Consider the following 16,828-nt stretch of genomic DNA (forward strand, 5'->3'; position numbering starts at 1 on the left):
AGGTGGAGGTGAGGAAGGGGAATGAATTCTAAGCATGAGGAAGAGCCTAGGCAAAGATATGAAAGCAGGAGATGGAATGGTGAGTTTGGGAACAGCAAGTCAACTAACTGGGCTGGAACAGAAAATCCAAGAAGAAGAATCGTGCAAAATAAGCTAAAGCTCTCCAGTTGTCTTTAGGTTTGGGTCCTCCCTGTTGGGGCTGACTTTAAGCCTAGATGAAGTAGGTAACCCCCTCTACTATGAGATCTGAAGTGCTCCTCCAACCAAAAAGATCTCCTTCATTCTTTCTCTGTTAAGACCCTTTCCCCTATGAAAATGCAAATAAATGCCCTTGGGAAGGAAGAATTAATCAACAAGTTTTCATTGAGCACCTATGCTCAGCACTGTGCTAAGTATTGTAGAGTACAGAAAAAGTATAAGAAGACATAGACCTTACCTTTAAGAGTTATAAGCCACTGGAGGAGACAAGCCAGACACTCATGAAATTATTAGAGAAAACTATGAGGCAGTGGGTAATTAAATGGTAAATTGGGTAGTACCAACAAGAAGGCTATAGGTATGAAGAAAGGGAAATTAATTAGAGGCTAGTTTTCCTCTCAGACACAAAGAGATGACTTGGACTGAGTCACCTAGAGGTTATTGACAGAGTTAGACAGTAAGCAACCAGAGGAGACAGTGCTTGAGCTGGATCTTAAAGAAATGGCTGTGTCAGTGCTCACGTTTTAGAAAAGAGGAAGAAAGGAGGTGATTGGAGGAGGACAAGAGGCAAACCTTCCATGAGTCACAAACCTCAATGGGGGTGAATCTTAGAGATTCACAGATAGGTCCATGGAATTCGAGGGGTGGAAAGGACCTTGGAAATCATCTGCTCCAATCTCCTTGTTTTACAAAGAAGAATGCTGAGGCTCTGAGGATGGATTCCTTTTTCTGACAGTAGCCATAAGTCATTGACATTGAAGTTTGGTGGATAAGGTGAAATGTTCAAGCTGGGAGATACCATTTCAAATCAGGAACACCATGTGACTAGAAAGTAATAAGAGACTTATTTTCATCCGTTGACTGATTGATGAAGATAAGGTCATGAGATTTAATCCTCTCCGGTCTGGACTGGTTATATTCCATAGCACAATCTATAGCCTTCACTCCAGCCAACCACCTTGCAGATCGTGTGCCTTTGGTCACAAGGGAGCCTGAGCCAGAGTGTAGATGACTCAGTGCTAATTCATCCCACTCCTAGAAAAATAGCTCAAAGGACACGTGAGTCAGGAATCAGGCTGTATGGGAAGAAGAGCACATAATGGACAATAGGACACACACATATTACATAATATATATTTCTTCTTCCAGATACCAAGCAAGAAAACCTTTTTTTCAGTTCTTTCCTTCCTGCTTACCAACTCTCCCCTAGGGGAATATAGAATGTCATGTATACAGTATGTCAGAGCTAAGACAATGGTTGACAAAAAGGGAAAATACAAGTGATTGGCAGTCGGGACACCTGGGCTCTGATTCTGGCTCTATTATTGTCTATATGACCTTGGGAAAAATCACTTCTCTCCATGTATCAGGTTGGACTAGATAGCCGATCCAGATTCAGGTTGTGGAGAGTGTCCAAGTCTCTTCCAAAAAAGAAACACTTCTCATCCTTCTGGCCCATTGAGGAATAGGCAAAGGGACTTTTTTAAAAGGTGTGAAAAGAATGGCCCCTAGCATCTCAATTTGGCAAGGTGAGTGAGGAAGAAGAAGGGAAGTAGGGGCAGGGTTGCTTAAAGATAAATAAGAGAAGGGAAGGTCATTGAAACATGGTTTTTTTTGTTTGGTTGGTTGGGTTTTTTTTTAGTAAGGCAATTGGGGTTAAGTGACTTGCCCAGGGTCACACAGCTAGTAAGTGTTAAGTGTCTGAGGCCGGATTTGAACTCAGGTACTCCTGACTCCAGGGCCGGTGCTCTATCCACTGCACCACCTAGCTGCCCTGAAACATGTTTTTTAAATGGACAGAAAAGAACAGGAGAGAGGCCAGAAGGAATCACAGACAGGCAGGACAGCTTTGAAAGCAATATGATGAGCTTATATGATGAGCAAGATGTATACAATAGAGATTCACAGTTTCATGAACAAACTTCTCTTTGTGTTTTCTTTTGTATATGGATATTCTCATTTTAGTTCAGAATTTTTTTAATGGGGGGGAGGGGCTTAAGAGGAGGAATGAAATATGCCTCTCACCTTACAGAGAAGTGATAGACCCAAGGTGCTGAATGAGATATTTTTGGATACAGCAAATGTGTGGGATTGTTTTGTTTGACGATGCTTATTTGTTACAAGAATTATATCTTTCCCATTTTATTTGAGGGGCAAGGGGAAGCCAGTGATAGTGTTCCAAAAGTAAAAAGAAGAAATAAAAGAGAGCTATTAAAGTATCTCAAAATGCATAGATGGGAACAGAAAGAAATTCAAAGATAAACCAAGGCAAGCAGGACAGTTCTGAGGGTAATATTTTGTGTTTATGACAAACATTTTTTTAAAAAGCTTTATATAATGGATATTAGTGGTTGTTCTACTTTGTAAATGGGAATGTTTTCTCTTTTTTTGAGTTGCTGATTAAATTCAGGAGAATTTTTTTCTAAGAAATAGTGCCTATGTATTTAAATTCCCCTTCAAGAATTGGAATCATAAAGAAACCTATTTGTGTCCTGTTTAGGGTCAAAAAGATTTTGTACTGGACAATCTCCAACTTCCCTTACATCCCCCAAATCCTATGATTGCATGATCTTAGGAGAATTTGCCTGATTCAACCCCCATGGGCAGGAAGGCAAATCTTCATCAGGAGCTAAGGGCATGAAACCAGACATCATTACTTCTTCCAAGAAGTAATCACAGGCTTCTTCTCATCCCCTTCTCTTCACCTCAACAAGGTTTCTCTGTGCCTTTTCAGTCTTCTTCTTCCATCTCTTGGGAGCGAGGCCTGCAGCCCCTCAGAGACAATCTCTCAGTGACCATCTCCACTTCCTGTCTGTGCATGCTTGAGGGTGTGCGCGCGCGCACACATAACAATCGTGAGTTGCAGCAATGAGTTTAGAGAAATAATGAAAGGGCAAAACAACTGTTAAAAGAGCTGCCACTGAGGTATAGGATGAGAAGCAGGCAGCCTTCCCTTTTCTCTGTTCTCCCCTCTCTCTTCAGTGTCATCAGATGACTTGGATCCATTCAGGACCCAAGATTAAAAGACAACTTAGAACTAGATCGTGAGAATTTAGAGCTTGGATGGACCTTAGATATCATTTAGTCCAACCTTTTCCTTTTAAAGATGAGGAAACTGAGGCTAAGAAAGCGGTTTGTCCAAAGTTGTACAACTCTCTAGCCGCCTAGCTAAGACTATAACGGGCCTCTAGACATCATGTCTGATGCTCTTTCCACCATGCTGTGTGCCTGATTAGAAGCTCAGCTGGGGTTCTCCTCTCTCCTGTCTTTTCCTTCCCTCTTTTCTTCTGCTCCCTTTCTTCCCTTTTCCATCCACTCTGCTCTCAGCTTTCCTTTCTCTTCCCCCTCCTCTTTTCTCTCTGCTCTCTCTTTTGTTGTCTCTTCTGTCCTCCGTTCTTCATTCTCTTTCCTTCTTTCTCTCCCACCTCCCCTCATCTGGCCTTATTTTTATTCCTTCCTCCTCCTTTTTCAGACAAAGCACAATTTGGTCCTCTTTGGTCACTGGCTTGTGGCTCCCTTGTGTCTGGAACCTCTCATTTGGCACCCTCTGAAGCAGCCAGGAGCAGTTTCTGTTGACTCACTGAACCTATTAACTTGTCTTGGCTGTAGGATTTAGAGAATCAAAAGGCATTGTTCACCCTCAAAGGCTTTACAGCTCTGTTCCTAAAATTAGAAGAAAAAGCATTCTCTGCAGAAAAAGAAATAGGCCTCCCTTAGAATAGTGTCTTCTTGGGTTCCTGTGGACACAGTATACTTTGTCCTATCTAGATAGGGCTTTAGAAAGGTAGGTACACATGTTGTTGTATATGAATGTAATAGGATATTATTGTGCTATAACAAAGGGTGAATAAGAAAAATACAGAGAACCTTGAGAAGATTTGTATAGATGAAGGTAGAGCCAAGAAAACAGAACCAGGAAATTTTTTTCTACAATGGTATAAAAGAAAACAACATTGAAAGACTTCAGAACTCTGATCAATAATCGCTTTGACATTTCTGACTAATGGCAAAGCATGCCTCCCACCTCTTTATAGGGAGGTGGTGGGAAATATGTGCAAAATGGGGCATGTTAGACACGGCCAATATGTTGATTTGTTTTAACTGCCCTTTTTCTGATATAAGGGATATTTTTATTGGGCAAAGGGATGGATAGTCATTGGGGTTTTTTGTGTGTATGTGTGTTTTTTAAGAGCATAGGGGGAGCACTGGCTCTGGATTCAGGAAGACCTGAGTTCAAATCCAGCCTCAGACAGTTGACACTTACTAGCTGTGTGACCCTGGGCAAGTAACTTAATCCCAATTGCCCCGCAAAAAAAAATTAAATTAAATTTTAAAAAAAGAGCATAGGGGGCAGCTAGGTGGCACAGTGGATAAAGCACCTGCCCTGGATTCAGGAGGACCTGAGTTCAAATTTGACCTCAGACACTTGACACTCACTAGCTGTGTGACCCTGAGCAAGTCACTTAACCCTCATTTCCCTGCAAAAAAAAGAGTATAAATAAAACATTTTTTAAAAGAGTTGGCAAATCTCTCTTTAAGGGAATCAGGACCCCATCTCAAATGCCTCTTCTTTGAGGCCCCCATGGACCACTCTAACCCACCTCTATCTTCTCCTCTATACTCTTCAAACTCCTATACAAAACTACTGCCTCATATCCCATACTACCTTATATATTTTATTTTGGTTTGTCTCTTGTATCTTGTCTCTGCAACTAGACTGTAGGCTTCCTGAAGACAGGGACTTGGTTTTACTTTCCTGCTGGCTCTAAATTCAAGGTCTCCCACATAGGTGCCCAATACCCACTGAATGGCTTGGGACCAAGGTCAGTAGTAGGGGTACAAGGAGGGAGGGAAAGAAGTTGACAATTTATCTCAAGTTTTTTTGAGAAAAAATGTTTTATTTGAAATAAAGGGTATTGAATATGCCAGGACTGTTTCTTTTCCTCTATATTATGCAATCTCAAATGCAGTAAAAAAAAATCACCCTAAAAGGCTCACAAGCACCAGTCTGACCTTCTTTCCCATTCAGTCATTGTTGTTTCACAGGCATTTCTGTTGTTAGCAACAACATTTCAGAAAAGCCCAGTTATCTTGGCTCAAGGACTGAACATCTGACCAGGCCCTTGAGAGTTGATTTTTCACACACACACACACACACACACACACACACACACACACACACACACACACACACACACACACACACCCCTGAGGCTTGTGTGTATACATCATATATATGCATATATGTGTATTTTCAATTTGCTTTTAGAAACTGGCTTTCAGGTCTATAAAAAATACCTAACATTTTCAGGAGAGGTATATGCTTAAGATAGAGTCAAGAGACCCGAGTTCTAGTTCTGTCTTTGCCACCAACTCACTTTGTGACCTTGGACAATTTACTTCCTTCCTCTGGGCCTCAATTTCCCATTTATAAAATGATGGTGTTTAGACTATATTGATCATCAAGCTCCTTTTTAGATTTAACATTCTACCATAAAGTTCAGGCATTGATTTCCTTAGTAGAAATGTCCTTACTTAGGTGGAGTAGGTGACTTCTTACATGTTATGATTTGAGAGGTATAAGAAAATGCTTCTTGCCCCAAATATATTTCCTATATTTATCTTGGATTCCTGTATTTCCACCATTAAAATGTTATTTCTTTGGGGTACCAAAGCATCAACCAGTGCTAAAATTCAAATTTCTTTCAAAAGGATAAGATCTTTGTTATCAACTATTAAAACCTTAGTGAGAATGAGTTTATCGGACCCTTTCTACTCAGACCTACCAAGTAGAGAGGAGCTTTTGCTGAGGTATCTTGGAGGTCCAAAGTAGGAATCCTATCTTAAGAAAACAGGGGCAGTGACCTTAGCCAGTATAATCAGAAACGAAGGCACCGGCATAGCCACCTTCATTCCCTTCCATCTCCACACGCTGCCATGTTTGCTTCCTGTACTGGCAAAACTGTCCATTTTAGGAGAGTGAATTTCAAAGAATCCTGAGGTAGAACAGGTATGATCCTATGGCCCAAGACTCTAAGGGTAAAGTTAGCTCGAGAACAATAAGAGGGTCTGATGAGGCAGACAGGCAGAATTTCTTCTGATGAGTAAATAAGGGGGAGAGTTCCCAAAGACACTGCTGTGGGTGAAGGGGGAATTCGTGGGAAGAACTCTTGATTTTAAAGGACATGTACAGGAGATACAAGTTAACCGAGCATGAAGATGTGAGAGTGGCAGAGATGGACGTTAACTGAGAATAGCATGAAGACTCAGAAAAGCAAAGGTCCAAGAAAAGGCTCGTGATACATGTTAAAGACAACGAAAAGGGCACTTTTAGTTACATCTATCGTTTGGAATCACACAGTATCGATCAATGGATTTAAACTGAGGCAAGAGGTCAGGTGTGAACCATTCTGCCTCATCTTCCTCAACTCTAAATATATCATAATCTCTAACATGCGATAGAGTTAGGATCCAGGACACCCACGTTTTGGTCCTGGTTCTGTCATCTAAATGAACTCAAGCAAGTCACTGAACCTTTGTAGGTGTCTTCATCTAGAAGAAGGGAATAATCATACCTGCAATACTCTATCTCATGGAAAATTGTGAGGCGACCCGAGTTCTTCTAGCCCTAACTCTGTCACTATATACCTTGATGACATTGTGCACTTCATTTTGAGCCTCAGTTTCCTGTCCTTGTGTATCTTGTAGCCCAGATGGGGAAATGGGATGCATTCACAAAAGGAAAAAACAAAACTATAACACAGGGTACAAAAATTATATTATGAGAAGGAAAGATCAATTCTGACTGGTGATATTAGGGAACACTTCTTTTTTTTTCTTTTTTTTGGCGGGGCAATGAGGGTTAAGTGACTTGCCCAGGGTCACACATCTAGTAAGTGTCAAGTGTCTGAGGCTAGATTTGAACTCAGGTCCTCCTGAATCCAGGCTGGCACTTTATCCACTGAACCACCTAGCTGCCCCCAGAGGACACTTCTTAGGAGGATAATATTTGATAGGTGACTTGAGGGATAAATAGGATTTTAACAGATGAAGACTGAAGGAATGAGAGGGAGGATTACTCCAGACATAGGAACAGTGTAAGTAAAATCAAAGTGGCTAGAAAATAAATGCAGGATTTAAATGGGGAAGTCTTAAAGCTGGAGCAAACCAAAAAACGATCATCTAGTTCATGGTTTTTTAACCTGGTGTATATGAATTTAATTTTTCTAAAATATATATTTTGATAACTATATTTCAACATAAATTATTTCCTTTGTAATTTCTATAGATTTTATTTTATGCATTTAAAAACATAATTCTGAAAAGGATTCCATGTACTTCACCAGACTATCTAAGGGGTCCATGACACAAAGAAAATTAAGAACCCTTGATCTCATCAAATCCCCTCATTATTATAAATAAGAAAACCAAGAACTGAGATACAGAGAGATTTTGCTTGAGGTCACAAAGCTATTCGAAGGTGGAGCTGGGACCATTCATTCATTCATTCATTCAGCAAACATTTATTAAGGGCCTGCTCTGTCCAGTACCATGCTAGACACTAGGGACAAGAGACAGAAACAAAAGCCAACCCAAACTGGGGACTCTGGGGCTCTTTCTGTTACAGCTTCCTTTGTCCTCTAGATGTCATCTGTGAGGGAATCCCTGATTCCTTGAAATTAAGGAGCTAGAGATAGCTTGGCCTTCAAGACCATCCACGATCTGCTTCTAACCCACTTTTCTGGTTGACTCCCCTACGTGATACAGCTGGTTTAACCAGCTGTTGCAGAACAGCCTTTGTATTCTTCCACCTCTATGCCCATGCCCGTATGCTCTCTGCAATTCCCTTCCTTCTCCTCTTCACTTGAAGGCCCAGTACAAGCCATGCCTCCTACATGAAGTCTTCCCTGGTCACTACAGTCCACAAAATTCTCTCCCTCTCCTAAAATGTATCACATTTATTGTCTGTACCAGTCACTTATTTCTAAAACATTTATTTATTTGTTTGTTTATTTATTGCGGGGCAATGAGGGTTAAGTGACTTGCCCAGGGTCACACAGCTAGTAAGTGTCAAGTGTCTGAGGCTGGATTTGAACTCAGGTCCTCCTGAATCCAGGCTGGCACTTTATCTACTGAACCACCTAGCTGGTCCCCCAGTACTAACACATTTAACACCTAAAAGAACTATTCACTTATTGTCTAGTATTGCTGCTAAACTCATTGTTATTTGACCTTCTTATGTATGCTTGGGGTCTCCTCAGGTAAGTATCATGCATACAGAGCACCATGATACTTTTTTTTTTTTTGGTGGGGCAGTGAGGGTTAAGTGACTTGCCCAGGGTCACACAGCTAGTAAGTGTCAAGTGTCTGAGGCCAGATTTGAATCCAGGGTCGGTGCTTTATCCACTGCGTCACCTAGCTGCCCCCCCATGATACTTCTTTGTATGCCCTATAACATCCTGCAAAGAAGAGGGCATCAAAAATATGTGTTGAATAGGGATGAGAGAAATACTGGGATTTGGTGAAGATGTGGTAACTGGAATCCTTGGGGGTGGCATGGGGAAGGGGATCCACAAGGAGCCCTCTTCTTTAAGGTGATTGGTATGGGCATAATTTGTGAGTCCTTGCAGAATTATTTTCTTCCCAGAAACAGAGAATTTGATCCAAGCCACTAGCCCTTGGGAAAGCACAGATTTTACCATCTGCTCTACTCAGTCAAGGCAAGCTTTCTCATAGCCCTTGTTGTTTCTCCTCCGCAGCCTCCGGCCTTTCGTCTTCACCATCCACCCCTACTCAAGTGATCAAGCAGCACACTTTCCCTCTTGAATCCTATAAGAATGAACGTGAGAGATTAGAAACTCGGATTTATGCCTCCTCTTCTCCCCCAGACACAGGCCAGAGGTTCTGCCTGCCTTCCTTCCAGAGTTCCGCCAAGCCTCCCTCTGCAGCCTCAGCTCCCTGTGCTACCTCCACAACAGTAAGTTGGGTATTCTTTCTTGGGATTCCAGGCGGGGCATACCATGGGGAGAGGCCTCTTCCTTAAAGTCTTTTCCACTGATAAAACGCCATCAGTTTCTGAGATTGAGCCATTTTACAATGTCCTTTGGTGGCAGGAGTTTTTCTCTTTAGGAGCGATGGCTGTAGCATCTGTGGGGACTCTCACAGCCCCACAAGGGTTGCTTCCTAGGATCATGGCTGCAGGCACTTGACAGGAAGCATTGTCATTCCCAAGGCTTCTGGGTTCGGGTCCTGAGCTGCCTCCATTGGAGTCTGAAAGGAGATGGAGGTGCTGCTGCTAGTGGTTTGACTTGCCTGGCACATTCTGTCTCTCCCCCAGGGTGCCTCATATTGTCTTAGCCAGGATGGTGCCCTATGAGCAGTAGATTGGCAGTTGGTAACCATGGCCATCCCCTTCTCCACAGAAGTTGCTTACCCAGATGATGCCACAGTCTTGTTCATTTCCCTGTTTACTGACAGCCGGATCATGCAGTGGTTAAAGTAGAGGATTTGGACTCAGAAAGATCAGACACTGACTAGCCATATGACCCTCAGGAAGTCTCTTAACTTCTCTGGGTCTATTTCCCCATCTATAAAGTGGGAATGATAATTGCACCTACCTCACAGGATTGTTGTGAGGATCAAATGAAAACCTTAAAATGCTACATATATGTTGTTGTTGTTGTTGATGTTATTTATTATTATTATTTTTTTTTTTTTGGTGAGGCAATTGGGGTTAAGTGACTTGCCCAGGGTCACACAGCTAGTAAGTGTCTGAGGCCGGATTTGAACTCAGGTACTCCTGAATCCAGGGCCGGTGCTTATCCACTGTGCCATCTAGCTGCCCCGTTGATGTTATTTATTAATATTATTACACCAGTGTCTGCTGCCCAGAGATCTTGGGTTCAATCAAAAGCCTTTCTTCTTTCCATTATCTCCCTTCCATATTCCTCCCTTTAGCTAATCTCATTCACAAACACTTAGCAAAGAGTGAACATGAAAATCCTGCACTAGTGGTGTAGATATATTTTCAACCTGATCTATAAACCCAGAGGTCATTGAGAACACATGTATTGTCTTCAGCGGAATGTTCACTAAGTACACTTATGAGGCTGTTGGTGCTAGCAGTTGTTGGGGGGATGGCAAGAAAAGAATAGGTGGGAGCTGATATTATGGTTCTCTCAGGTTCATATGAGTTATGACTGGACAAAGGACATCAAGTCTCTCGGTCCTGTTCTCACTATTGTTGAGGGCTCTTTCAGATCTAGTCAAGTTACTTAGGTTCATCACCCTTCTGTTAAGGAGCTGAATCCTTAGTTCCTGCTCAGTAAAAGCATCCTCAGAACTTAGAGAACCCTAAATATATTCAGGTTGAACTTCCCAATGTTAACAAAAGGAAGGAAAGTTGAGATTCCATGAACAATCATTGCCCGTATCGTAGTACTAGAAGTCAGTCAGATGCCTTTGGGCTGGCCCGCCTCTACCTAGACATGAGATACTGAATAAGTCACTCAACGTCCCTGGGTCTTTAAAATGGAGAAGCTGAACTAAATAATCTCTAAGATTGTCCAGTTCTGAATCTTATAAAATTATCAAAATTATTTCAGTCAGTGCTTATCATGCATTCCAGAATGCACTGTTGAGTCCTGGGTGATTTTAGAATGAGATTGCAGTACTAATGAAGCTTGCTCACACTGAGTTTAGCATCTAATTTAGATGAGGCAGTCAATAGTTTAAGAATATGTATAGATATAGGCACTTATATGTATCTATATCTATTCACGTATGTATATATCTACATACACACCACATATATCTTGTTAATAGACATTGATGTAATTATACAGGATGAGACATTTTAAATGGATAAGTTGAAAAGGCATTGTTGATTTTGTGTTCTTTTTTAAATAGAGAAGTGTGGACTTTATGAAAAATTGTCAGACAAATTTGGGACACAGGTTACCTTCCCCCCTCACCCTACACGTACCTTTTAGACTAGCTGGATTCTAGCAAGATTGACTGCCAAATGAATTTCTATAAAGGAAATTATAGAGATTTCTTGATTTACAGTCTAAAATGAGAGGTAAATTCCCAGGGGCATGAACAAATCCTCTAATAATAGTTTAAGTTGAAATCATCTGGTGGCTACTAGAAAAATGGTCAGAACTCTCCTGATTTCTCATCTGCTGTCAGCGGCACTCATCCGGACTGTCACACTCCTCAGACCCAAAGGATTTTAAGAAGTGTCTGAAGATCACCTTGCTGCTCTCAGAACTTTAGTTTAGAGATTGACAGTGTCCAAAAGAGCAATGCCACAATTTACCAATAGGAATTTCATTCTGACATAAGATATACTTATAAAGTTCCCTAAATTCTAGGCTTCCATTCATGTGAAACCTGTTTCCTACTTTATCATTATCTATAACCTTGAAATTCTGTACATTGAATTAAAATGGACACCAACACTATTCTTATTTATAAGGCTGATGTCTGCTATACAATGAGCTCAGCTGTGAGCCCGCTGGACAGTTGGGACTGAAAGGAAACCATTCTGTCTTGCATGTGCCAAGGCAGCAGGCATCAGTGAGCAATGAACTGGAAATTCCAGGATTAGTTTTTCCATAGCTTGGCTATCTTGGCCCTGCGTGAGTTAACAACTTTTTGGTTCAAATCTCAGTTCTAACGCTTACCACCTATCTGACCTTGACCAAGTCACTTAGTCTCCTTGGGCCCCAGTTTACCCATCTGTAAAATGAGAGGGATGGACTGGATGGCTCCTGAGGTCCTTCCAGGGCTATATCTGATCCCACGATCCCTTGGTTTCCACAGCTGAACTGGAAGAAAACCACTAAGTTGTCTCCAGGATTGTATTTGGAATTAGGAACCAGAAAAGATGATAAAACATGTTAAAATGCATCATAATTTCTCAGTGTTGTAGAACACTCTAATATATACTATTTTATATTAATCTATTCAGGTGCACTGCTTTAACTGAAGCAAAAGCCAATAACCAGAAATGGCCCCAAACCAGCTAAACTGCCTTTTATTCACCACAGATCGGACATTTTAAAAATAGACTTTGTGTCCAGTTGTGGATGGAAAAGATTTGCAATAGATCAAGGAGCTAGAGCTGAGAAATCAACTCCGGTAAAAGTGATTCATCTTGGAATTAGTGATCGTTACAGTCAGTGTTTAGAGAAGTGTTATCTTTTTGTTGAAGCGCCAAGCAAAGGATATCCATTCTCTTAGCTGTCAAAGGGGGGATGATCATTGGCATTCTTCTTTGCCTGCTCTGCTGAAGCCAGTAGAGGACGTGCAGAAAAGAACTAGGCAGATAGACCAGGAATTCGTGCTCATTTTGTACAATTGAGAGACGCTGCATTGTCTCTAGGTATGAGCAGTGAATGAGACCTTAGGAGACCTTGTTTGTTGTTTCCCAGAATAACCGAGTTCCAGGAGAAGTTATTGAATCTCCCCTGCCTCAGGTGCCTAACTTGTAAAAATGGGCTGCCTCTATTGAACGCCTAGAGGCCCAGAGGAAAACAAAAGAAGTGAAGGCTTTGAATTTCCTCTAGAGCATGTGGTTCTCAAACTTTTTGATCTCAAACACCCCTTTACCCTCTTAAAAAGCGAAGGACTCCTGGTGACTCCCACTTTGAGGACTGCTGCTATGGTGTTCTGTATACGGATTATTGGAGGAAAAGCTTAACTGAAGTCTTGCCCTTCTCCTTACAGACTGGTTGCTTATGAGATAGAGTTGAGTTCCATTGATTATTAAGCTCTCAGAAGGCACACAGCCCTGTATTAGGTATGGTAGTTGAGAAGGGGGATTAAAAATCAAGGTAGGGAATTTAGATTTCCAAGCCATGGTGGCTTTACTTATCTATCACCGGGGACCACCATGGATCCAGTTAAACTGGCTTCCCTTGACTATGTGATGATCACTTTGAGATTCATTATAAACTTCTACATCCCAAAGTGATAGCCCAGAGTTTCTGGTGGCCCTGTGCTACTGTGGGAGAGAAGGGTTGGTCAGTTCATCATGGTTACACGATGCTGTTGGTATGTCCCTGTGATTATTATGTTTAAGCTCTTCCACAAGATGATCATGTCTTCTCCTAGTGTCTCTTTTATTGACAAGTTCTCAGCGAAAGGTGTAGTAAATGCTAAATGATTTTCTTATTTGTTGAGAAATCATATTGATCAGAATGCTGCCAATTACTCATACTTAGAAAAATAGGTTATGATTGAGTACAATATCTGAACATTTTAAATGAGGGCCCAAGAGATGCTAGCATGGGCTTAGTATAATACTTTGGGTCTATAACACTTAATAGATTGTGTTGTCATTGGAAATATTTCAACATTTTTGTTGTTACATTTGGTTTTCTAATCTTAAACTGTATTGGGTCGATCTGGGGGCCCATGTGTCTCATATTCTGTCAGTACAGTATATTAAAAGGCAAGGATTCTTAACCTTTTTGTGTGTATGTCCTGGACCCTTGGACAGCCTGGTGAAACCTATGGATCCTTTATCAGAATATTTTTAAATGGATAAGATCAGAATGTTTTTTAAATGAATAAATCAGAATAATATTTTTAAATATATAAAGTAAAATATATAGGATTGTAAAGAAAATCAATTATATTGGAATAGTTGTCAAGATATTTTTAAAAACCAAGTCCACAGACCCTAGGTTAATAAGCCCTGTCTTAGAGGGAAGAACCTGACACTGGGAATTAGAAGGTCTAGGTTCTAGTCCTAATTCTTCCATTAACTACCTGTGTAACCTGTTACCTGTTTAACACCAGTTTTGTGCTAGTTTCTGTATTTGTCAAATGTAAATGGTACCTTCCAGACCTATCTCACAAGATCAGTGTAAGAATGATAAGCTCATAGATTTGAGCCAGAAGGGCTCTTGGACATCATTTAGTCCAACCTCCTGCATTTTGCAAATGAAGAAATTGAGATCCAGAAATGTTAAGGGACTTGCCCAAGGTTACACAAGTAGTAAGTAGCAAAGGCAGAATCAAAAGAGATAAAGCACTTGAAAAAGTTAGATGCTATGTATAAAGTATTGTGTAGTTTTAAGAGCAGAAAAGAGGAGAAAGGGAATAAAGTTTCTCTCAGATTTTACTTTTCAAAACAGACTGCATGTGGAGACTTTAATGAGCCAGACAGCATCTGACTGAATGCCAAAATCAATACAGATTTCCTCTATGCCATACATTAATTCAGTGCCGAGCTGGTAAATCTGAGCTGTGGGGAGCCTGCAGCTTCTGGGGAAGTCAATGCCATCACATTAGCAGAAGCCTACATCCTGTACAAAGGGAGAGAAGGAGCTACACCCTCAGGGAATTGGGGGGACATGGAGATAGGGGTGCAGAACCAAGAAGAAGAGAGGGATAGTGGAGGGAGAGAAAAGAAGGCTGAATATATCTGACGGGACAGCACCAGCAGGAGAATGATTCACCCCACTGAGGGCCAGGGATCAGCTTCAGAGGACAAGTCAGTTGCTTTCCACTAGGCCCAGGAATCAGAACCATCACGTAGGAATTTGGCATAGCTCCCTGGCACTGTTCCAGAGAGAGCCAAGCCTTCAAGACTACCTTCCCCTCTCTCCTCTCCCCATACAAGGCTTAAGGGGTTATATTATGGAGATTATGTTCTGGCTGTCAGCTTGGACAGAGGTATTTCTGTGAGGACTGAAAAAAACAATCCTTCTGTAGATGCCCATTAAAAAAAACAAAAAACACCTTTCCTTGTACTCTGGGGGACTCACAGTAAAGATAGGGGCAAGAAAATGAATAAAGTAAGGTAAAGACTCACTGGTACCATGTGTAAAAAGAACCTTACAAATAGGCCTGTGAACTAACCATCTGGAGAGCTCACATGCATGCACGGATATGGAAAACCCTGGAACAGGGGGAAGAGCATTAGACCCTTGAGAGTTGGAAGAGGTAGGTTTGAAGTCCACTTCTGATGCTTCACTTGCAGAAGGATTGTGGGCAAGTTCCTTAATCCTCTGAGAATCTTTTTGTACCACTATAAACTGCACATAGTAAGATCATTTGACAGCAGACCCCGCAGGCCAAGAGAGGTAAGCATGCCCAAAAGCACACAGGTTGTAAATGATAGACCTGTAACTGATAAACTCACAGGGTTGTTGTGAGACAGGAGCTTTGTGAATGATACATGTGAGCCATTACCATCCTAAGTGTAAAGTGGAAACTCCTTCTTCCTGCTGGTACTTTCTTCCTTCATTCCACCCCCTCCAGCCCCAACACAGCATTGCTGGGAATGGAGCTTTGAAAGGAGGTTAAACTGCCACTTCCCAAATGAAAGACTCAGAGTCTTTAGCTCTTTTTTGAATTAGTAAAAAACTCAAATAGAGCTAAGAACCCCTTGATGTGGATGAATGTCTCTTCCAACGATGAAGGTTGGAACCCACCTACACCCCAGCACTGCACAATGCCTGCCCATTCTGGGCAGGACTCACACTTCTTCCATCATAAGTTGCCCATGGAGGACCCTCCCCCATTTCTTCTGAGCTTCCTCCAAAATCTCAGGGATACCAGTGGAGTATATGGGAAGATAAATATACCCTTGCCCTTGGAAACTGGTTCTGCCAATATTTAAAGAAGAGGTTCTTCACCTGAAGTTTGTGAACTTGCTTTAAAAAAAAAATCACTCGTTGCATTTCAACGTAATTGGCATTCAGCATAAATGGCCTATGACTTTTATGCATTTAATAGCGTTCTTCTGAGAAGGGGTTCACAGATTTCACCGGAGGGTCTGTGGCACACAAAAAAAGAACCCCTGCTTTAAAGTCATCAAACACAGCCCTTAACATTTTGTAATTTCTCTTCCAAGAGATTCATTTTTTGACTTATCCACTTAAAATTTACGCTTTTTTATTCACTTATTCCAAGTCAGAGGTGCCAGACAGTTGAAAATGTTCCCAAGGACTCATGATTTTCAGGATGGTTTTGCCTGGACACCTATATATACAAACAAACATATCCTCCCCACTCTGTAGATTATGAATCATCATTTTTCCTGAAAACATATTCCTCACAAAGAAAATTAAGTTAGAGACAAGTTTAACAAGGAACTAAAGCTCTTTTGCTAATTAAGCAGCAGATTCTAACATAAAAGTAATATTTGCAATATATTACCAACTAATTAATATTAATCAGTTATTAAAGATAAACTGGTCAAAAGAATTTGTAAACTTTGTTAGCCATACTAAGGAAGCCATATAAAAGTAAGAGGTGGGGCAGCTAGGTGGTGCAGTGGATAGAGCAGCGGCCCTGGATTCAGGAGGACCTGTGTTCAAATCCAGCCTCAGACACTTAACGCTTACTAGCTTTGTGACCCTGGGCAAGTCACTTAACCCCAATTGCCTCACCAAAACAAACAAACAAATAAATAAAAATAAAAGTGAGAGGTTTTATGGGCAGCAAGGGGAGAATTATTGATAAATAAACCTTTCAGTGACCTGAATGAATAATCAATAATCTAGGAGTCAAAAATCCTGACTTATATAAGATGCAGCATAACATCAAGATGGGACAGAATTGTGAAAATGAATTTCATTCATAAGCTCACCTTGGAGCATTTTCTATTTAT

The 16,828-nt window shown here is 41.2% G+C and overlaps 1 protein-coding gene across 11 annotated transcripts in view; it reads left to right on the plus strand.

Annotated features, from left to right (window-relative positions):
• The window catches only part of PRKAG2 (protein kinase AMP-activated non-catalytic subunit gamma 2), a 492,650-nt gene that overhangs the window by 340,953 nt on the left and 134,869 nt on the right, over positions 1 to 16,828 (plus strand). For all 11 annotated transcript variants that reach the window (XR_006353276.1, XM_043966985.1, XM_043966987.1 and 8 more), the window contains one exon: positions 8,958 to 9,175. Coding sequence is in view for 10 of the 11 variants with exons in the window: in XM_043966985.1 (XP_043822920.1) it covers positions 8,958 to 9,175 (218 nt within the window). In the remaining variant the exon portion in view is untranslated. The remainder of the gene's footprint in view (positions 1 to 8,957; positions 9,176 to 16,828) is intronic.

This window comes from Dromiciops gliroides, chromosome 5 (assembly GCF_019393635.1).
Source record: "Dromiciops gliroides isolate mDroGli1 chromosome 5, mDroGli1.pri, whole genome shotgun sequence".
Classification (NCBI taxonomy): Eukaryota; Metazoa; Chordata; class Mammalia; order Microbiotheria; family Microbiotheriidae; genus Dromiciops; species Dromiciops gliroides.